This window comes from Pseudochaenichthys georgianus, chromosome 19, assembly GCF_902827115.2.
Source record: "Pseudochaenichthys georgianus chromosome 19, fPseGeo1.2, whole genome shotgun sequence".
NCBI classification, from domain to species: Eukaryota; Metazoa; Chordata; class Actinopteri; order Perciformes; family Channichthyidae; genus Pseudochaenichthys; species Pseudochaenichthys georgianus.
Window position 1 is genome coordinate 13,133,410 of NC_047521.1, and position 22,774 is coordinate 13,156,183.

General features: G+C 43.9%; 1 protein-coding gene across 3 annotated transcripts; it reads right to left on the minus strand.

Moving 5' to 3' along the window:
• Positions 1 to 6,499: 6,499 nt before the first annotated feature.
• On the minus strand, positions 6,500 to 22,088 carry LOC117464506 (regulator of G-protein signaling 9-like). 3 transcript variants are annotated; one of them, XM_034106963.1, is made up of 19 exons: positions 21,957 to 22,088; positions 19,579 to 19,675; positions 18,096 to 18,146; positions 17,885 to 17,991; positions 16,907 to 16,958; positions 16,775 to 16,833; positions 16,623 to 16,699; positions 16,457 to 16,538; positions 14,656 to 14,718; positions 13,295 to 13,324; positions 13,073 to 13,134; positions 11,864 to 11,977; positions 11,672 to 11,787; positions 11,449 to 11,536; positions 10,791 to 10,929; positions 10,623 to 10,705; positions 9,982 to 10,099; positions 8,470 to 8,867; positions 6,500 to 7,731 (listed from the first exon to the last, which is right to left on the minus strand). In XM_034106963.1, exons 1-19 carry the CDS (start codon positions 22,023 to 22,025, stop codon positions 7,569 to 7,571), a joined length of 1,968 nt encoding a protein of 655 aa, XP_033962854.1. In that variant the 5' UTR covers positions 22,026 to 22,088; the 3' UTR covers positions 6,500 to 7,568. The 3 variants fall into 3 exon arrangements, with proteins under 3 accessions (XP_033962854.1, XP_033962857.1, XP_033962856.1); XM_034106965.2 differs by lacking the exons at positions 6,500 to 7,731; positions 8,470 to 8,867 and having other exon boundaries at positions 9,431 to 10,099; XM_034106966.1 differs by lacking the exons at positions 16,457 to 16,538; positions 16,623 to 16,699; positions 16,775 to 16,833; ... (3 more) ...; positions 19,579 to 19,675; positions 21,957 to 22,088 and having other exon boundaries at positions 14,649 to 14,693.
• Positions 22,089 to 22,774: the final 686 nt, after the last annotated feature.

A 22,774-nucleotide genomic window follows, 5' to 3' on the forward strand; every position in this document is an offset into this window, starting at 1 on the left:
ACACACACACACACACACACACACACACACACACACACACACACACACACACACACAGAGAGAGATCAAAGCTATGCTCCGTCCTCAGATCAGTAACCTTGGTGTAGGCATAACTAATGTTTACTACACGTTTTATGTTTTAATGTATTCTGCAACCTTTTGGATATTGGAGCAGTACTGTCCTGCTCATACTTACCAAACATATTGACCTTGGTTAGGTTTATGTGGAAATTAGATGTCAGGGGATCAGATTCCAGATTTCCCTCAAATTTGTTTCTGCCTCTGGTTAAGAATATTTCCCTTTTTCTAAATTATAAGTAAGAAAACCTTTATAAAAATATTTTTGATACATTTAAAACACTGATTGTCTCGGATTTAATATTGTAGGTTTCAGTGAAGTAATGCACCTGCATTTTGTATTCCCTGCAGCAGCTTGTATACGTAATGTAACTGTTGCCTTATTCCATCCCTGTTGTTATTTTGCCACCTTGTGGCCATCCACTATCATCACTAAATACTGAGGATGAAGAAGAATGTTATTGCACATCAGATAAACAAATGGTTGTATTGCATGAGTTGTTGTTGATTAGCAGAGCAGTTTGTGAATAGTTTCAAATTGATTGCAACACTTTCTATCAAATAAATAGTCCCTCTATTTAAATAGTCCCTCTATGTAAACTGTTAGGTGTGACTTAGCTGTGACTTAGCTCAGAAGATTTAAGAACCTGAAAACAAAATAAAATCTAAATTAGATATAGATATGCTGGAAAATGTTACTTTTTTATTGTAGGTAGATCAAGAAGGTAAGCCTTTTTTGTTAAGACTTTTATTTAGGCACTTCACACAAGCTGTGGAATGTACAAATCAAATACAACAAATTAAAAGGTACTTTTCACATTCTTGCATCTGTAAACATTGTAAAGATAATACATTCTGACAGTAAATTCACATTGTACTGTATCCCCCTCAAAGGAGATATGTGAGAAAAATACCAAAACCTCGCTCAGAGTAGTGCACAGCAACAGCTACAAAACATTAGTGAAGCTAAGTACAAAACTCTTACCCGGCCCCCATTACAGTAACAAAAAAGCAACATGCAGACGGTCTGTTCATGTGCTCTCATTTTAACCTGAACTGCATCTATTTATTTTCACATAATGTGTGTAAGAGGTAAGTAAAATGTGGACGAAGCATCTAAATCTAATGAGCAGCACAAAAACACTTCTCTACTTCAAAGATCATTATTCAATTGTTAGCAGGCATGTGCACAGGCAGAATCAAATGTGTCTGCCTACAAGATGTAAACATCATATTATCTGTATTATATAACGTTTATTCATGGTTCTTGACAATCACAAAAATAATATTTCTTCTCATTTATATTTTGTATCTTTAGGCCTAAATATCTGTGTACATGCGTGTGTACATGCAAGGATAAGGCTGCTGTCGGGCTACTGTTTGTTAATAAATACAGAATGAGTTTTGAATGTGAAAGCTAAAGCTCAAGAGTCCATAACTTGTGGTTCTATTTCGTCCCTACTGACCGCCAGAGGCGGTGCTTTAGCACTGGATATGTCCATCGCGCGCATGCGCAGCTCGAGTACCAATAACAACAAAGTCACCTGTGACCCACGTGACACCGGCTGTTCCTTTTCATCTTCTCGCTGCGCGAGAGTACCTTGGCTACATTTTTTGTAGCCTACAGCGTTCGTTCGTTCGGAACATTTGTTAAGGATTCTCTGCAAACAGCTGGCTGCGTGTAGCTTCGCGACTCATCCAGTCGGGGCCGCGGGATTACCCGTCCTCCAGGAGCTGCGGCTGGCTGCGCAGAGACTTCGTTCGGACAGGTTGGTGTCGGCTTGGTTGGCGACGGCAGTGTTTCTACTCCCTCTCCCAGCCTAGTTGTCCTGATTTCTGTCTGTTTGCTGAGTCTTTTGGTGACGGAGGTGTTTTCGCTCCCTCTCCCAGGAGTATTGCTGTGCTTTTGTACTGTTTTGGCCGCGGCGCTGAGCCAAACGTCATTAGCATTGAGCTAAACCTCATTAGCATTGAGCTAAACTTCATTAGCATTCAGCTAAACTTCATTAGCATTGAGCTAAACTTCATTGGCATTGAGCTGTACTGGCTAGTTAGCAGTAGCGGCTGCAGCCACTCGGCGGACGCTGGGTTGAGCACCGGAGTTTCCCGTGCCGTTCTTTTTTCTTTAGCTACAGCTGGCATTCGCCTTTGATTTAACGCTAAAGTTGCCGTGTTTATCCTGTTAAACAAGTAGCTGGTGAAGTCTGTGTTCCCACACCCGCTCCCGGTTACGCTGCATCTGGCGTTCGTCTTCAGTTTAACCAGTGAAGGCAGTGTTTGCGCCCCCGCTCCTGGTAGGCGCTAAACGGCCTGTTTTTTTCCGTTAAGCAGGTAGCTGGTGAAGGCTGTGCTCCCGCACCCGCTCCCGGTTACGCTGCGTCTGGCATTCGTCTGTAAATTAACCAGTGAAGGCAGTGTTCTCGCCCCCGCTCCTGGTAGACGCTAAACTGCCTGGTGTTTTCTGTTAAGCAGGTAGCTGGTGAAGGCTGTGTTCCCGCACCCGCTCCCGGTTACGCTGCATCAGGCATTCGTCTGTAAATTAACCAGTGAAGGCAGTGTTCTCGCCCCCGCTCCTGGTAGACGCTAACTGCCTTGTGTTTTGGTTTAAGCAGGTAGCTGGTGAAGGCTGCGTTCCCGCACCCGCTCCCGGTTACGCTGCATCTGGCACTCGCCTCGGCTCAACCAGTGAAGGGCAGGTAGCTGGTGAAGGCTGTGTTCCCGCTCCCGCTTCTCTGCATCTGGCTACCTACAGAATGGCTAATTCATGTAGCGCCTGTATGGCTTCTCTCGAGCCCGAGGACGGCCACGACCGTTGCCCCTCTTGCCTCGGCCTCGAGCATCTAAGGGAAGCTCTCACAGTAGGGGCCTGCATGAACTGTAGCTGCATGCCCCGGGCACTCAGAGTGGCTAGAATCACTGAGGTGGAACGTCTGGCGGCAGCCAACGGACACCTCTCTTGGTCACATCCTCCCCCAGATCAGTTCGACCGTCCCTGGCGACTTGAGGGAGCGATGGCCATGGGTGCACCCCCCAATAAGAGGACTAGGAACAGGCTGTCCTCTAGAGTGGATCAGCTAGCTACCGACATGGACACGATGAAGTCGCTCCTCGTGGCCCTTCAGCCGGGGCCCGGTATAGGGGCTGCTAGCGGGCCGCCTGCCCCTCCTTCGGTTGCTGCCCCTCCTTCGGTTGCCGCCCCTCCTTCGGTTGCCGCACCTCTGTACGAGGATGCCTTGTCGCTAGCGGCTTCGGCTAACCTCTTCAATGAAGAGACGGAGGACGAGGTCCCGCTCGAGGAGTTTTCCCTCTCCTCTGCTCAGGGGTCTCTGCAGGACGGGGGGGAGGCTCCATGGCGGCCATCATTCGTACAGCCTTGGCGCACCTGCAGATTCCGGTTCCGCAGGCCAACTTGGCTCCGGCTAGTGCCTTCTTCAGGCGTAACCCAGCCCGTGTCCCCCTCACCGTTCCTCCTTCAGAGGAGTACCTGAGGGAGCTCCAGGCATGCTGGAGGGACACCAGGGCCTTTAGCCGCACTGGTTCCGATGCCCGGACCTTGGCTGCCATGCAGGACCCGGCGAGGGCGGGGCTGGGTGGCATGCCACCCATTGAGCCTGCCATCGCCTCCCTGATTCTGGCTCCTGACGAGGCTTTAAGGCGTGAGGTCAGGTGCCCTCAGCCTCAGTGCAGGGTCACGGATGGGCTGCTCTGTAGGGCCTACGACGCAGCGGCACGCATGGGTCGTATCGGGAACTCCCTCTCCCATCTAATGCTGGCCGTCTCCGCCTCGCTGCAGCAGGCTCCGGCCGAGCCTTCTTTGCTGGGCCTCAGCGATGCATCACTGCAGGCCTTTGCCCTAATGACTAGGGAATTGGGACGAGTTATGTCTTTTCTGGTACAGACTCGTCGCCAGGTTTGGCTGGCCCAGTCACCACTGACGGAGACATGTAGGAGGGTCCTACGTAGCGTGCCAGTCGAGCCAGGGGAGCTGTTTGGGTCAGCTGCCCTGGAGACACTGGAGTGCGCTGCCCAAGCGAGGCAGACCAGGCAGCAGCTCTCGGGTCTTCGCAGTCCCGCGGCCGCTCCCGGCAGGCCCAGGGGCCGCTCTAGCAGCCGCGCTCAGCCACCGGCTTACTGGGGTGGTCGGCAGAGTTCCCAGCGGCCCACTCAACCGGCCAATGACTTTCGTGCCCCAGGTCGCCTGGCTTCCAGGCGGCCTCGCGCTTCAGAGCCTTACCGGCGCCCCCCGAGGGGCTCCAGGGGCCGGGGGGCTAGGCCCTGAAGTCCCGGGGCCGGTCGTCGGCTGGTTTTCCCAGCAGCAGCTCAGCTACTGGGCTGCCTGTATTTCCGACCCCTGGGTGGTTTCCACACTAACCCGGGGCTACAAGTTGCAGTTCCGACGCCGGCCCCTAGCCTTCGGCCGGGTCAGAATGACAGTTGTCAAGGACCCGGCGAAGGCCTTAGCGCTAGCCCAAGAGTTGTCCGTCCTCTTGGCCAAAGGCGCAATCGAGCCAGTGGACCCCCTGCGTCAGAGCGGGGGGTTCTACTCGACGTACTTTCTTGTGAGCAAGAAAGTTGGCGGATTCCGTCCAGTTCTGGACCTCAGAGGAATCAACAGATTCCTGAGGGTACTACCCTTCCATATGCTAACCACAGCAGACACCCTTCGTGTTGTCACACAGGGGGAGTGGTTCACAACCGTGGACTTGAGGGACGCCTACTTCCACGTGCCAATTGCATCCCATCACCGGAGGTTCTTGAGGTTCGCCTTTCAGGGTCGACATTATCAGTTTCGGGTGCTTCCCTTTGGTCTCTCCCTCTCCCCAAGGGTGTTCACCAGGGTTGTTGCGGCAGCACTCGCTCCCCTGCAGGCACAGGGCATGAAGGTCCTGCCATACCTGGACGACTGGCTGGTTTGCGCGCCCACTGCTACGCAGTCTCTGCGGCAGCCCACCGTGGCGTCTCCCCGACAGGAAGGACCTCCTGTCACAGCTCAAGGGTCAGATCTGGCATCCCGACCCTCGCCGCCTTCAGCTCTGGGTTTGGCCTCTGCAGGGCCCAACCCACTGTTGAGCGGTGTCACGGCATCTGTCAGGGAAACTATCCTGAATGCCAGAGCTCCATCCACTCGGGCACAGTATGAGTGCAAATGGAGGCTCTTCTCCCACTGGTGTGTGAGTAAGGCTGAGAATCCGGGACATTGCTCCGTGGCCACCATTTTAGAGTTTCTGCAGTCCCTTCTGGATAGTGGACGTTCTCACTCCACTTTGAAGGTGTATATGGCTGCTATCTCTGCCCGACATGTCGGAGTCGATGGCGCCACAGTGGGGCGCCACAGGTTGGTGTCCCTCTTTCTAAGAGGGGCTCTACGGCAGCGCCCCCCTAGCACCCCAAGGGCCCCGGCTTGGGACCTGCCCCTAGTGTTGGATGCACTATCATCTCCTCCCTTCGAACCCTTGGCCCAGGTCGGGCTTAAATGGCTGTCCCTGAAGGCAGCATTTCTGCTTGCCATAACCTCAGGGAAGCGAGTCGGAGAGCTTCATGCCCTCTCCGTAAGCAGTACATGCCTGAGGTGGAACTCCGATGGCTCGGGTGTCACCCTCTGGCCGAATGTGGCGTTCTTGCCCAAGGTGCTTCCACTAGCCCACTCCAATCGGCCTATCCAGCTGGCACGCTTTAACATTCCACAGGAGAACGGCACACCTGAGTTGCTGTGCCCTGTGCGTGCCCTGAGGGCGTATATTGATGCTACGGCCTGTATACGACAGTCAGAGCAGCTCTTCGTTTGCCATGGCGGCACTAGGAAGGGTCGTGCTCTCTCGAAGCAGCGGCTGTCCCACTGGGTGGTGGATACCATCACATGTGCCTATGGGGCCAGTGGCCGCCCCCCGCCATCAGGGGCCAGATGCCACTCTACAAGAGGCGTCTCAACATCGTGGGCTGCCCTAAGAGGGGTGCCCCTGGAGACCATCTGCGCCGCGGCGTCATGGGCGTCTTCTGGCACATTCTCCAGGTTCTACCGGGTCAATGTCGCCACTCCTCACCCCCTGGGGGTGGTCTTGTGGCCAAGCTCCGCTGCTTCCAACTAGGTGAGTAAGTGCTTGGATTCTTCATGACATGGTTGGTATAGGTCATCCAGTGCTAAAGCACCGCCTCTGGCGGTCAGTAGGGACGAAATAGAACGATAGTTACGGCTGTAACTACGGTTCTATGAGTCCCGGATGACCGCCAGAGTTTCCTGTCACTCAGAATTCTTGTGTGCTCGCGAGAAGATTCTGGGAACAGATCCTCTGTCGACACCGGCTGATGTAGCCGGTGTCACGTGGGTCACAGGTGACTTTGTTGTTATTGGTACTCGAGCTGCGCATGCGCGCGATGGACATATCCAGTGCTAAAGCACCGCCTCTGGCGGTCATCCGGGACTCATAGAACCGTAGTTACAGCCGTAACTATCGATGTGTGTACACCCTGTTGTCCTCTAGTTGAGCTGCACCTCACAATACTAAGGCTCCAACCTTTAAATCTGGCTCAGCCGGTGCTCACATCAGAAATGTCAATAAGGCTATATTTAAAGAAATACTCCACCAAAAACACATGTTGAGTAACCAACACTTATCTGTCTGTTGGCTTGTAAGATGCTATTTCCAAACAACAAATGTGCCAAAATATGGTTGATCACAACTTCCTCTGCCATGCGATAGGACACCAATAACCTGTATAATTGAGGAGTAAAATAAATATTTCGATGGGCACCTGAAGAGCGCAGACGTCTCTCAAGGCCATGATATATCGCAATGTTAGCGAAAGCGAAAAATAACTTCTGAATCTGTCCCTTAATTTGGATCCGCTCCAAATTGTAATGGGTTTTCCTTGCTATAATACATGCTACACTTCCACCGAGTTTCATGAATAATTGTTTTCTGTAATCATGCTGACAAACAGGCAAACAAACCAAACTGAAATATATAAGCTCCTTGCCAAAAGTAATACACTATCAAATACAAAATTAAAATGTCAGCCTTTTATGATGGGTAGTCAAGCTTATCTTAAAGGGAAAGGGTTGCACTGGAGGAAAAACTAATATGGTAAACAACTGAAAACATTGTATTTACTGATAAATTGGGGATATATGAATATGGTGATTATTATTATTCTGAGGCAAACATTACACTGGGTCCTTTCAGGCCTACAGGCAGTATGTGTTTAACGCTAGAAACCAACACTAGGTTGCCTTTAAGGAGTTTAATCTTGGACACAGTAGGTTTGTGCTCAGTCTAAACAGCAATCTCTAGTTTCCAGGATTGGCCGTTTGCGTCATGTTGTTTGGTGTTTATGTTGTGGCCTGGCGGTGATTATGTGGCCACATTTACACAGGGATTTAACCACTTCATGTCCTTTTTGAGATCTGTTATCTCTGTCAGAGCATGGGCAAAATCTGCCTGCTCAAACTAATTAAAATAACCCTTTTTTTATTCCTGTGTAAATGCAGCCGACTAGCCCGTCCCGTTCTGTGTAGTGAGGCTCTCCCAGGGGCAGATGATCTCTTTGGCTCCCACTCCCCCCCGAAAGGCCGCCCGGCTCTCCTCTTCCTCGTCCTCTGACTCTATGGGGTAGATACGGCACTCTGGGGGAATATCCACTTTAATCTGGAAAAAACTGTGCAGGGTGCAGAAAGGAAAGGTCTGATATCCATTTTCAGTTCAAATACACTGCAGGCAGAAAGTATTAGATGCACTCCAGACCATTACATTTATGTTAAAATGAGTATGACGTTGAAGTGCAAACATTTAGCTTTAATTTGAGGGTGTTTACATTCACATTAGATAAACTGTGTAGAATTTGTAGACCTTCTACTACCTAATTTTAAGAAAGTCAATGGACAATTTAACTATAAGTGGAAAGTAGATTCCACTAATAGTTACTTGTACTTTACTTGAGTAAAGTAAACTCAACTACTTTTCAGAGGCAAACTTTGCACTACATTTGCCTGGGAGCGTTATTTACTTTGCAGATCTAATAAGTTATGTTATATTATTAAAGGTTAGCGACACTGCAGTATAAGGTCATTACATTCAGCTCCATCTTTACAAAGTGATGAACACATTAATGCAACATTCTTTTGATCCGTAAAAGTAAAATACATTCATCTAAAATGGGTCATTCTGTATAATTTAAACCCTTTCAAACTGTACATTTACTTGAAATAACCCTTTAATTCATAACATTTTATTTTAACAGTGTGGTATTACTGTAGTAAAATATGTAAAATAGCCTACTCATGGCACTACTGAAGTTAAAATATAAGATAAATCCTCACATTTTAATAGTATTGTAGAGTTAATCAAATATCTGAGTGCACAGTATTATAGGTGCAACTTTTTGTCTCACACTCACTTTCCAATCCGTCGGGGTGGAGCCTGGCTGGGTTGGTCCGGGCCGATGGGCTGGATGCGGCTACTTGTCCCGGCTGCTGAGTGACATTTGGGCGACAGGCTGGCGAACATGGTGGCGGGGGTGCAGCCGCCCTTCAGCAGGCGACGCAGGGACAGAGCCATGCGAGACCTGGACACATTTCCACCCACCGGGGCTCGAGCCGCAGGGTTCCCGTCATCCTCTGCTTCCTCCACCCGCCGCTCAGACACCGAGGTGCTGTCCAGGGCCACGCTGATGGGGGACGGACAGGCCGGGGTGTGGGCCAGGAAGGTGAGAGAGGGTGAGGCGGTGGCAGTGGGGTAGTCAGTGAAGCCGGAGTAGACAGCGAGGTGGGGGACGGGAGTGGTGAAGCGGCACAGCTGTGAGGTCAAAGGGCAACAGACACAAGTCAGACAGAGAATAAATGGCATTTTGGGAAACTTACAGCAAGTGTTATACTTACTTAAACATCATGATGTTCAGAATAGGTCAAAACCAATAGGACAGAGAAATTATATGAAACGGTTTATGAAGACAAACAGATAAACATGAGGTGGTTTGTGAATGTTTTATTAGCTCATGACTGATGACAGAGAAAACATATTGTAAGTACAGAAGTGAGTGATATAATACATGAGTGGGGATCATATATACAGTCTATGGTGGGGATGGATAATATGACATATGAGAAAACAACAGGACAGACAACAGTTACAGCTGGTATGGCTAGAAATGCAACAGATGGAAAGAAATCTCAAAATAGCTGTTAAATGGAATTATGTCAGTAAATTCTCAACAGGATTTGAGTGTTTAAAGGATCAGTCGCCCCAAATCTAGCCTCTTATAGCGGTTATATGTACAACAGGACATGAGGGGGGGGGGGGGGTATTAAGGAGGTAGATTTGTATTCATATCATTTTGAGAATCATCCTTAAATGTTGAAAATAAAGTTTAAATATTGAGAATAAATCCAACCACTAGCATAAGAGCAAAGACTGATAGCCTAACTTTATTTTTGACATTTTTCTCAAAATGAAAAATGTAAACAAATCTTTCTCCTCTTATTTTTATTTCACGATGTGCGTAGTGAAATACCATTATAGTGAGGTGGGACATTTTGGGTGATCCAACCCTTTAAAAAAAGCTTTATTAAAGTTTACTATTTATGCTTCAACTACTCTATTCTGCATATTTAAAACTGTCTTTAAAGAAAATCAACTTAATGATGTACTTTCTTGAAGAAAATGTCTTTCTGCAGCACTAACACAACAGCAACATCTGTCTGCTGTTTGTTTTGAGCAGGTAATGAAAAGAGTATCTTTCATCACATACTACACATTAAGAGCGGTGGAGTAAACTAAGACAGTAGTATTCAGAACCTGGAGTGTTTATTTTAATGATTCTTCTTTATAATTTAATAAAATCACTGATTGCTCATTTTTTAGGAGGACGAGGGGGCGCCTCCTTGCCCTGCTTGCTGAGTTTGCTCATAACCTGTGTGATGTCAATGTTGGCGGCCATCTTGGCCCTTTGCTCCTGCTCCATCTGCCGCAGGATGATGGGGCTGAGACTCGGCCGTCGCTTCTTAGAATTTTGCTCCAACTGGGCACCACTGGGAGGGAAAGTACAGAGATGGACGTGGTTTCAGAAAGCTACAGTGACACTTGTACCAGGCTGAGAGATGAGACACTTCTAAGTCATAATTTGCATTAATGAATCACTGCCTTCATCTCCCTTTGTGTTCCTAATCAGGCTGGTTCAAGGATTCATTTGGTTTTGTAGTCACTATAGCTACAGTGTAGTTTTGGCAATGAAAATCTTAAGTCCAGGGCTCCTCCAACAATGCAACATAAATATATATAAGACGTAATACAATACAAATATAGTGCTAGAGAACAGAAATAAAACCATGCAAGGAAATGTTGCAAGTGACCACTTTGCCAGTAAATGCATAAATAAGTCAACTATATACATGTAAAATATACATGTATGTGTAAAATCGCAAAACATACGATAAGCTGAAAATGTAAAATTAAATAGTGTGCAGTGGAATAAACGGTCGAGGTAATCACATCAAAAGAATAATGCCTTGAAGATCTTATTCCAAATAAACTGCTTTAAGAACGGTCACTTACCTGAAACGGTGCTCATCAGGACAGATGGCCTTCTTCACCGTATCCTTAAACACCGGAGATTTTTGGTACCGGCCGTATGAGTCCTGGGAAATACAAACAAATTCATCATTGACTACTTGTTGGCTGATCTTGGGAACGATCGTGCCAACTACCGATGTGTTTCCTGACCTTCTTCATGAGCATGTAGATGTGAGTTTGTGCGGGGTCCAGGACGTATCTGTGTGGGTGTTTCAGACCTTTCACCGTGACTTCCATGGTCTTGCCGTCAATGTTGATCCACCGCGGTGCACCTCGTGCCAGGAATGTTCTGGGATCAGGAACATGGGAGAAACAGATACAAACCAAGCATCAGTGGACTGTAACGCAGTACATTCACTCAAGATCTGCATGTGAAATACACCTTTGAGGTTCTTGTGCTAATTCAATTCCAAAGAATTGTTAAGAAAAAGTAATGAGATATTCAGTATAAGATGATATAAAACTGAAACATTTTTGAAAATCCTCACAACCGCAAAATTGATGGATTAGAATGAAATCATGAATAAGAGAGATATATAAGATAAGATAGGACTTTATCCCGAAGGAAATTGTTGTGCCAGTGTTCCAACGATACAATAAACACAGCAGCATAATAATACAACTGTACACTAACAGTGCAGTAAAAAGAGCTAATTAAACAACTACAAAAAACATAGATGGTCAAATAATTAATATAAAAAACTGTAAAAAAATTATTATCAGTCGCCTATTGTGCCTGCTTTATCAACGACTTCTATCAAAACTCATCACTTAAATATTCTACACAGAGAATTATTTAAGACATTACTTGTAGATATGCTCTGCTTTCTCTTTAATCGACGCAGCTTTGCCCCACTTTAGATCTTCGCAAGCTTCCCAGAATGCCAAGTTCTCACCTAAGGTGGTGCAGAAAAGAAAACAATGAAAATGAAAAATATATTAGTCCCTTGGAATTGTTTAAATATTAACATTGTGTGACCAAAAATGGATCTACAGTGCAGGGATATGGCAATAATAAATATAAATTGTACCGCTGAATTCTTTCTTCAGGAAGAGTCTGAAGTCATCTCGTCCTCGGGTGTCTGACAGCAGCTCTGCGAAGCTGAACGTCCATCGCTCCACACGCATCTTAGTTGGTATTTCCACACTGTTACAATCACAAACAACAAGTTATTCCAAATGTTCTCGGATTATAGATAACGTATGGTCCTCAGATGACTCACCAGGGCATGTTCAAGGTCCAGAACGTGACATCATCGGTGATCCAGGGGTTGCTGGGAAGACAATTGGAGAGGAAAGGGTCGTGGTTGTTGTAGGTGGCACAGTATTTCACCAATCTGCAAGAACAGAGGGAAATGTAGTGTTTTAATGTATCATGACAGTAAATTAGAGCTAGTGTTGGTGAAAAATGTTGTTGATCACACCACTAAATGTTGGCCAAATATGTGTGTAAGGCACACGAGTGGGATGTGGCTCGTTTATGAGGTAAATTAGTGACCAGAGAAAGTGAAAAATGCATAACCATCACAGGAAATGTATGTTTTGGGCTTGATTTTATTGATTGTTGGATAGCAGGATGACTGACCCCTTTTAAAGTTTTTGCTAATTATTAAAATGCCCAAGACAAAAAGAAGAATCCCTAGCATTATATATTTATAACGTGTACAAAAACCAGTTATTCAACTTTTGTATTTGTTTTTATTTTTCAGAAAAAGCTAGAGTGGGATTTTAAGGGTTAACTTTTCAGGAAATGTAATGCAATGTTGCTACTTATGATCAAGACCGCAGTTGGTTTGAAAACCTGCTGGCCATTTTCAATTATTAAAAACAACTGATTTTGAGGATTTTACAGTCTCCAATAATCCAATTTACAAAGTGCTTGTTACACGCCTCTAACATGATAACATGATAACTCCTGCAACGCAAACATTTCCCAACTTGGGATCAATAAAGTACCTATCCATCTATAAAAAGTCACTGAACGCACAGATTCTGTCTCTATATCATCTGTGATCTACATCTTCTTCATCAGGTCAGTCAGTGGAGAGCTATGTTGAAACACACACAAACACGCTTCTTATCATTTTGCTCCAACTGGGCACCACTGGGAGGGGAAGTACAGAGAAACAAGAGAAAGACAAAAAGAAGAAAAAGAAGAGGAGGGAGGTAAAGAAGTTTGGGAGAGTGATGGATGTGGTTTCAGAAAGCTACAGTGACACTTATACCAGGCTGAGAGATGAGAGACACTTCTAAGTCAAAATGTGCATTAATGAATCACTGCCTTCATCTCCCTTGTTGTTCCTAATCAGGCTGGTTCAAGGATTCATCTGGTTGTGTTGTCACTATAGCTACAGTGTAGTTTTGGCAATGAAAAATGTAGATGCGATCAATCTAAAGAGACGGACAGATGTAGTATATGAGTAGCAGCTTACGCGCCAATAGACACTGATGACTTCACTCTGGGCCTCATGATGGACTGCTGCGTAAAGATCATCTACAGTGAGGCGGAGGAGAGATGACAGCTATAAACATGTCAGGAGAACAGTTCTCTCTATGGATCACTAGTGCTTAACACAACTGTTAGCCGAGAGGAAACGGGCTCACGGGACAAATGATGGAAATGTCAGAGAAAGAGTCAATACATCTCCACTCACAATTCTCTCGTAGAAGTCGGGTGTAACTGCCTAGGGGAGACAACATAGATGTTACATTAAATAAAACAGGTCATCGCGAAACACACAATCTACACAAATGTATTTGGCTTTTTGAATGTTTGAGAACATGGTTTCATTTTTTTGAAAGGGCTTTTTAAATAGTTGACACTAAAGGAGAAGCCATTGATTTAGCCTTGCAATCCTATAACTCAATATCATTGTCAGAATCTCTGAGGAAAGTAAAAACAAGTACAACTCGATGGCAGAAGAATCTGCATTATGTCTTTTTTATTTCATTGATTCTTCTTCTTTGTCAACTCCAGAACCCACAGTGCAAATTGACTGCCGACAGTTCCTTCAGATATGTATCTGTGATGATAGTAGCAACACAGTTTCGTTTTGTTTAATCCATGGACTTCCCTCACTACGGTTGGAATTAAGTTCAAGTTTTTTTTGGTGCAATTATGCGTCTCTTCGTTATTTATTGATAATAATTCATTTAACTTTTACAAAAAGTGTACAAACATTCTATAGACTCCTAAATAAAACATTGCTGCAAAGATGAGGAAAGAAACATTGCAAAAGGTTTTTAATAAAATACTGTTACATTAAAGAAGCCCTATTGTGCTTTTTGGGGTTTCCCTTTCCTGTAGTGTGTTATAAGATAAAATAAAGATAAGATATACTTTATTACCCAAATTGGGAAATGTTTTAGTCACAGCAGCGTTCAAATCCAGGCATTGCACATCATTAGAAATGGAGTAGAAAATAAAACGTCTCAAAAAATGTAAGAAAACAGAACAAAAATGTAAAATAAATTGGTGAAAGAAAAAGCCAAAATAAGAAAATTAATTAGAAAAAAGACAAAAAAGTATAAACACAAAGGGGGCTGCTTGCAACAGCCTGCCACCTAATATGACTATTGGGTAGCGCTCCAACAAATGCTAAGTGATAGTCTAAAGGGCGGGACACCTGAAAAAGAGCATAATAGGGCCCCTTTAAGTGTTGTGCTTAGGTTGTGAGAGTCAAGGTTAGGGAAAAGGAATGTAGTGTTTAAAGTACAAACATGGGGGTTGTGTGTGTGTGCGTGCGTGCGCGCGTGCGTGCGTGCGTGTGTTCATATCCAGTGCTCAAAACAAGTCTGAATCACAAAGAAAAGTCCTGCAGAAGAAAAGAGAAGAAAAGAAGAGGGGAAGGGTTAGTTTGAGTTAGATAGGATTAGTAAGATTATGACATGGAAAGGAAAGAGGAGAGCCACGTTGTTGACTGCACCTGGATCCATGCATCAAAGCCTCTTACTGAATATAAGCTGATTGGCAGGAGTTATGTTCATGCAGGTCACAGAGAGACTCACCTGTTACCTCATCTGAGTTTGGATCTATTTGTCGATCCAGACCATAGTCCATTGCACTCACTGTCCCCGGCTACACAGAAACAAATTAACAACAAATAAATGATATCACAATGTGTGTTAAACAAGGGCACATTATTATAACAGATGCTAATGTGTCACACGTCCCCTGGCTGTCTGAGACAACAAGAGGCCAGTCACGTGTCAAATGTGATTTATGAAATGACTGTTGCACATGCATAACTTACAGTAATCGGTTGGTTTCCAGCTGAGGCTTTAAATATATATGACTTGTAATCAAATGTAACAGCAGGATGCCTCTGTGTACAGTATGTGAATGTCAAGTAGGAACAAAAGTGTAACATACATCCTGATTTCTATGCAATTGAAACACCATTTAAGCTGTGTTGGTCCCCAAAATAAATGTATAATAAGTGCTCTTATCTAATAACGCATCTCAAGAAAAAGTGTTAACATCTAATACTTCCATGTCTGTATCTGTAAAATGCTCTGCTCGGCTAAATACCTAAATAAGTTGGGCATTGGGCTAACTTAATTAAACACCAAAATAATTGCTACTTTGCCTGTCAGCAACCTCTCATATGGTAATTTAAGGATCTTTGTTCTGGTTAATTTGGCGTTTAGTTAACAAAAGAGTTCAAACTGGAGTCCTTGCATTTGCTCCAGGTATCCTTAACAGTCTGCGAAATACCGGCAAAGAGACTATAAAGTTAATTTATTTTAAATAAGTGCTGTGTTGGTGAAATTAAATATGCCAATGATAAGTTAACCGACATCATGACTCGCCACTACTTATGCTTCACTTTTGTTGTTTAAGTGCTTATTAAGTACAGTGCAAACAACCGAATGCTCATTGCCTTTTTATAATATGTTGCGTAAAATTACTTTGACAAAATACAGATGTATTCAGGAATATGCAACATATAAGCACAATTTCACTTAAAGGTGGGGTAGGTAAGTTTCAGAAACCGGCTCGAGATACACTTTTTGTTATATTCCATGGAATGCTCTTAACATCCCGATAGCAATGAATATCTTAAGTGCTTTGACAACAAATCCATAAAAAAGCCGTAATACTGTAAAAAGTACAACCAAAGTACAACCAAAGTTCAACCAATCCGTTTAGCCATTGGATGGCCTACCTGCCTGTCAGCCCTCCATCGGGGCACAAACTTATCTCGTGCCCTCATTGGTCATGTGCGCGTTCGTGTGTGTTGGAGGAGGGGCTCTGTAAGGAAGTGGCAGATTTTCTCCGGCTGTGTATTTTCAAATTCTAGCGATCTCGAGCCGGTTTCTCAAACTTACCTACCCCACCTTTAAATTATAAACGCATTAGCCTCAGGATTACGTAATACAGCCGAACCATGTCAGCTGATGTTATAGTGGGATATTAAATTACTAAAAGCTCACTGACTCATGGGTTGAAGATAAGCGTCCTAGCCTAGTCAGTAATCATGAAACAGGGCGAATCTCAGACTCAGCGTGCCCCAAGCACAAGGTGCAGAACTCTGCGACACATTCCCATTACGCGGTGTGAAAGATTCATCAGCTGTGCCCTTTTCCTCTGACTGGACAAGTCATGATAATGAGGCATCATGGGTAGAGATAATGAGATACCCTAGGAAGTATAGAGGTCGAGGACAATTTATTTCTAGACGTCTCAGTCTGCTGCCATACATGAAGCTGTATCCTGTGTGCAGTACATGTCTGATAACTATCTGTGTGTGTGCGTGTGCGTGTGCGTGCGTGTGCGTGTGCGTGCGTGTGCGTGTGCGTGTGTGTGTTCCCACCGGAGGTCTGTGCACCACCCAGTAGGCTCTCTCCTGGCAGTCGAACACCACTCTGTCCGGTTTCTTCCTCTCCTTCGCAGCCCTTCAAATCAAACACAAACGTTGAGCATCTTGATACTTTGTTTCTGAAAACGGAGTGACGTCTTTGAGTTCCTCACACACCTACCTGTACTGTTCTTTAGCTTGCATCACTATAAAATCCCATTTATGATTCATCCACTTGTGAAGACGGTTATAGTGTTCCTGATGGGGATATGAAATGACACATGAGAAAATGCCAGTGGGAAGAATAAATGACTCATTTACTGTGGTTCTCACCTGCTCGTGCATCTCCAGGATTCCTTTCTTACGTATGTTTCTTTTCGCCAGGTAGATTGCTTCAATGATTAAAAGGAATGTGTAAGAGTTGGTAAGAGGAGGTGAGATAAAATGTGTTTCTGTTTCACTCACCATAATCTGTATCCTCAACAGGCAACAGCTGTGTGGGCCAGAAGTACGGGGTCTGGAACGGACAAATGTCAGATACATTATTGTGATTTGTTTGTTATACAGACTAGAACCAACAGGAGGGGTTTAATTGTAAGCGCTCAGGAAACCAAAAGCAGACAAATGTGAGGTTTTAAATCGTAAAATTGAAAGTAGGTAATAGCAAACCCTTGTTTTGCTTCTGCGTCTTCTATCCTCTAATGGTAAACTCTTTAATTTGCAGAGCAGCAGTTTCCACATTTTGTGAACTAAACTTTTACCAAAAATTGTAAATAAAGTTTGAGAATTACCTCTGTTCTCAATTAAGCTTAATTGTTCCGTCTTTAATATCAATAAAGATAAGATATATTTTATCTAAAAAATCAGTTTTGGCCTGATAGTAGGACAGGACCTCACTTTAGGCTCTTGGACATTATGATATGGACTTTTGAGATAATCTTTGAATAGACTGTACAACTATTATCAAACTAAATATTCAACAGATGAATCAATAATGGAAATAAAAATGTACTGTGGCCAAACATAGACTTACTTACTCAAATTAGTTATAGAGCACATTTATAGCCAACACATATTCACTAATGTGTGTTTTCATCAGCATTCAGCTTTGATTGACTACATGAAATCCTAGTACTTTAACCAAATAAAAACTGCCCATTGGTTTGTATTTGAATGTATGAAAATAACATCATAACTGTATATATTATAGCATCAAAACAATAGTACCAAAATAAGTAGTTTTAAAAAAAATGGTAGAATTAACTTCCTTTCTCATAAGTCACCAACTGCTGTGAATCCACTTGTGAATGCACGACATAAACAAAAACAGGCACCCACTTGTAAAAACATGGCAGTATTAACAGTTAAAAACTCTACAGTGCAGCTTTAAGACAAAGTGGCTGCACAATATAGCTTTGTTGGTTCGGAGGCTTATGTGTTTACCTGGAAGCGATAGAGGGACGCATCCAGTTTGATCACTAAGCGCTTGTGGTCTTGTAGAGGGTAGATGTATCCCAATGCTACCAGCATAGAGCCGAAACTCCTGGCCTCTGACAACAGACAGAGAGACGAGCAGGAATTTAACATAAAAAACACACTTTTAGCTGGTACTCCATATACCTCATATGAATACAATCGATCGCGTCACATCTACCTTGAGTGTTTACTTGGAATCTGTCAGCTAACCACGCAATGATGTCTTCGCCTGGGAAAGAAAGATGGAAATTATAAAGCAGAAAATATTCACCGGAAGCTCTGAGAGCAAACATCAAGACATAAGTGTTGTTTGTGTGTGTGGAGAGGTAGGTGGGCTTCTAAATGCCAGACCTCTGATACAACAACACCGACTTTATCTGTATATAGCCTGTCAGCCTCAGCTCTGTGGAGGAGGGAGCACAGCAAGAAACAACAAGGAGACGAGAGACAAGGAAAGAGGAGAGACCGGAAATAAAATGAGAGTAAAGGAGAAAAAGAGGGGGGGTGGGATTAAGGAAAGCAATGAGGAGAGGGAATAAAAGGACAAGAAATAAAATGAAAGGAAAGGAAATTAAATAGAGAGAAGGGAATGAAAGGAACGGAATAGAGATAATAGGAAAGGAAAGATAGGTTAGGGAAGAAGAGGGGCGTAAAAGAGAAAAGGAGAGGAAGGTGAGAGAGATGGGAGTAGAGGAAGGGAAGGGAAAAGAGATGGGAGAACATGTGAGGATATAGAAGGACATGAAATGAGAAAAGAGAAGAAAAAAGGGAAAGAGAGCAAAGAAAGGAAGAGGAGAAAAGGAGAAACAGGAAATAAATGGGACGAGAGATAAGAGGACAGGGTAGTGAACAAAGGAGAGGAGAGGAAATGGATACAAATATAAGAGGAGAGACAGAAAAGTCAAGTCAAAAAGAGGAGAAGCTGTTTTTCATGTTTTCATTCCTTCAGCTGCTGCCTGGACTCAAAGCAAATGACGTAACAGCTGAGGTTTCCTCTCCTCCTCCTCCTCCTCCTCCTCCTCCTCCTCCTCCTCCTCCTCCTCCTCCTCCTCACTCTCTGTTTTTCTCTTGTTCCCGTCTCTGTTACTTGCTCTTTTTCCTCTTGTCCGCTCAATCATCATCTTCCTCCTTCACCTCCTACTTTTCCCTCTCCCTCACTCGGGGGTTGTCATGGAGATTAAATCTGTAGCTCTTGAGTGTTGAGCCCGAAGCTCCGGTATCCTCCAGTGAGACTATGCAGGCACAATCAGCCGGCTGCTGATTAATACCAAGTATTTGCTGCTGCGTATGGGCAATCATCCCTAAGTGTAAGTGTAAATGTGTGTGTGTGTGTGTGTGTGTATATATATATATATATATATATATATATATATATATATATATATATATATATATATATATGTGTGTGGTGTGTGTGTGTGTGTGTGTGTGTGTGTGTGTGTGTGTGTGTGTGTGTGTGTGTGTGTATATATATATATGTGTGTGTGTGTGTGTGTGTGTGTGTGTGTGTGTGTGTGTGTGTGTGTGTGTGTGTGTGTGTGTGTGTGTGTGTGTGTGTGTGTGTGTGTGTGTGTGTGTGTGTGTGTGTGTGTGTGTGTGTGTGTGTGTGTGTGTGTGTGTGTGTGTGTGTGTGTGTGTGTGTGTGTGTGTGTGTGTGTTACCAGTGATAGCGTGTGGTATTGTTGTGATCACCAGTCTCTGGGGCTGGGACTTCAGCCCTGTTTTGGGGTCCTGCATCTCCAGCAGCACCTTCTCCGACTGCAAATTAATATGATGTTATCATTATAGGGGTGAGAGGATGTTACTACGACAACTGATTGTGAGTTGAGGGGGAAGGGGTCACCATGCCAACTGGTTGCTTTGACAACAGGTTGTGGGGGCAGCTGTTATGAAGAGAAACATAGTACAGTAAATGCTGGAATTTGTGGGTAAAAAAAGCAGGTTGGACGTGTTTCCGGCCTTTTAACACGATCAGTTTCGGCCCTTTGATAGTGTATTGATATACAATAAATAGCGTTTTTATGGGAGCATTCTATTTATCAACATGATCGATGGTGGGAAATGTTGACGCTGTTACTGACAACCACTTACTGTTTTTTTTGTTAAACAGAATGCTCACATTGTTTATGTGTTTAAGTTAGCGGATGTTTACATGTTTTGAAGATGCACCTATATTGATAGAGGAAATTCCGTTTTCCACTCTTTTTTTATTTTTGGATTACATAAACAGTACAGGGCAAATAATACACACCTGCTTTGGAATAGTGGTATAGTTGCTCAAATGCCTAATACAGAGCAATGGGGATTTCGGTGCCTTGCTTAAGGGCACCTCGGCAGTGCCCAGGAGGTAAACTGGCCCCTCTCTAGCTATCAGACCACACTCCAGATGTATTTGTTCTGCTTGCGACTTGAAGTGGTGACCCATGGTTACGAAGCCAAGTCCCTACAGCCGCGCACTTACATGATTGTTATAAAATCATCATTAATTAGTAATCATCAAAACTCAGGCTGTTCAAACCGGGAAACAAAAGAAAGAAATACAACATTAAAACAATAGCCTACTTCTAATATTGAACATGTGAATTGTTTTCACATCTGAAACTGTACAGGGCAGACGTAGGAAATGTAAATGTCCGTCCCTTTGGCACCGGTCTAGGACAAAATGAAGGCGATAATGATTATCATCTTCATAATCATCAACCCTGTTAACCTGTTTTCAGTTCAGGATCTAATTGCCTCTCAGTCATTTAAAACTCAGTGGCAAATTGTCCTCCCTGAGATACTAAAGCTTGCTTGTAACTAATGCCTCTTATCACTCAACCTTGCTATTACAAAAACGACATTACAATTAAGTCAGAACCTTTTACGCTGCAATGAAACAAGGGGAGCAGTGAGATGAGAGGCTTGTTTATGCCCTGATCGAATGGCCTTTGTTTGCCGTGTGTGGGAGGTTTGCGATGAGTCACTGCCCTCTAAACAATTTGTTGAAGTTATCATATCATCTGATCCCAAAGCTCCCACCGCTCTGATGAGAGCTGGAAAGCAAGAAATCATGCAGAACATTAATGTAATTTGTATGAGAGTGTGTCTGTGTGTGTGTCAGCGTAGGAGGCTGACTCCCGGGCCTGTTTGAAGTGGCTCAGTGCTTTGAAGTCATCCTGGAGAGGCTGTAAGCCGCAGCCTGAGCCGGACCAAAGTGGGCTTTCATGGACTAAAAGCACAAAGTTCTCGCTGAAATGAGTTAGCATTCCCCTGGAGAGCAGGACATTGTGAGTGCTGCATCTGGGATCAATAGACTAAGATAATATTCTAGTGAAAGAGCTTTTGTCTTAATTATTTCCTAGACTCTTTTCCAAATACCAAAAAGTGAAGTTACTGTGCTTAATATGCAGCTTCTAAAGTGGATAAAATGTGAGATGATGAATGGATCCAGGCTCTGGCCACACTGTTGTTGTCCAATTCATGGATTAACTCCTCTCCAGCGGGTGGTTGGTGTAGATAAAGCACTGACACTTATCCAGGCGTAATGCTTATTAAAATGAGTGACCTTATCACTGTGAAAAGGTTGCAACAAAACACAGTGTAACATTTAGTGTGTGTGATACACCGCTGAAACCAAGATGACATTTGTTTATTTTGATGTCTTGTCATTCTGCTGCATGCACTTTTTAATGCTTAGTTATTTTTTATATGTTTTTCCCACTTAATCTGAACAATTGGATTATGACAATTCAGATGTACATGCATAATAAAAACATGGCATATTTGATGTCTGTTACATTTTCTCGAAGCATGCCGAATGGCACCTGTAAGATTCCTGTAAGGACCTGTGGAGAATATCGATAGTTTTTCTAGTCTAACGCAGTTTATAAAAGAAAATGCCAATACAGTCAGGGTTAATGAGGATACATACTGCATCCCAAATATTGCGTTGAAGAATTAATTTGGGGGGACCTATGTATAGGTGCATTTGCAGGTATATTCTACAAGACTGAACAGGGCTGTGTTCGTCATCTTTGAAGTAAAATGGATAGCCTACCTTCTTGAGAGAAGCCATACGTGGTCGGTATCTCTGGCCATGGTCCTGGAGAGTGTTTCTAATGGTCATGGTGTCAGATGGTCACTCCTCCACAAACATATGCAATGCTACTGTCGTTTGTGCGACCTGTGTCGTGTGGGGATGCTGGAGAGGCGAAGTGAAATGACAGACACTGATGCTGCCTTCAAGTGTTCTCCAAAAGCACCTGCTCAGAAGGTTGGGAATTATAAATGGTTTTTTCGCAATAAAGTGAAAGTTGAGATAAGTTTCTGTTCCTTATATGACATTTATTCGGTGGAAGTCACCTCATGAATACGCCAAAGACTCTACACACCCACTACTGATAGAAAATCGAGGGATTTCCAGTATGTATTTTCAATTGTTTGACCACTTGACGTGCGTTCAAGTACTATCTCTCATATTTCCAACAGTCTTTAAAGGCAGCATACCAAAGCGGGAATCAACCAATCAGAGCGCTGCTTTTCTATTAGGTGTGCAATTACCAATATTCACCAGCAGATGACGACATGGCACCACCAGTGTTTTACAAATCTAGCGTTTTACAAAGTAAACTCGTGTATTTTTGATTATCCGAACACTTAAACTCACTCAAACACCATACACAGCGTCTAAGTTGAGTTTCACATGTCTATATAGTAGAGCGTTTTAATGATAAACTCTGTGATAGTGTCGTTAAATCCGCTAAAGCTAGTTATTCATAGGCCTACTTTAAATGACTTATTCCTACTTTAACCTCATGTAGTTATATTTGTGCGGGCCAACACGTTCTTTAAATAAAATGTCTTATTTGTGTGAGT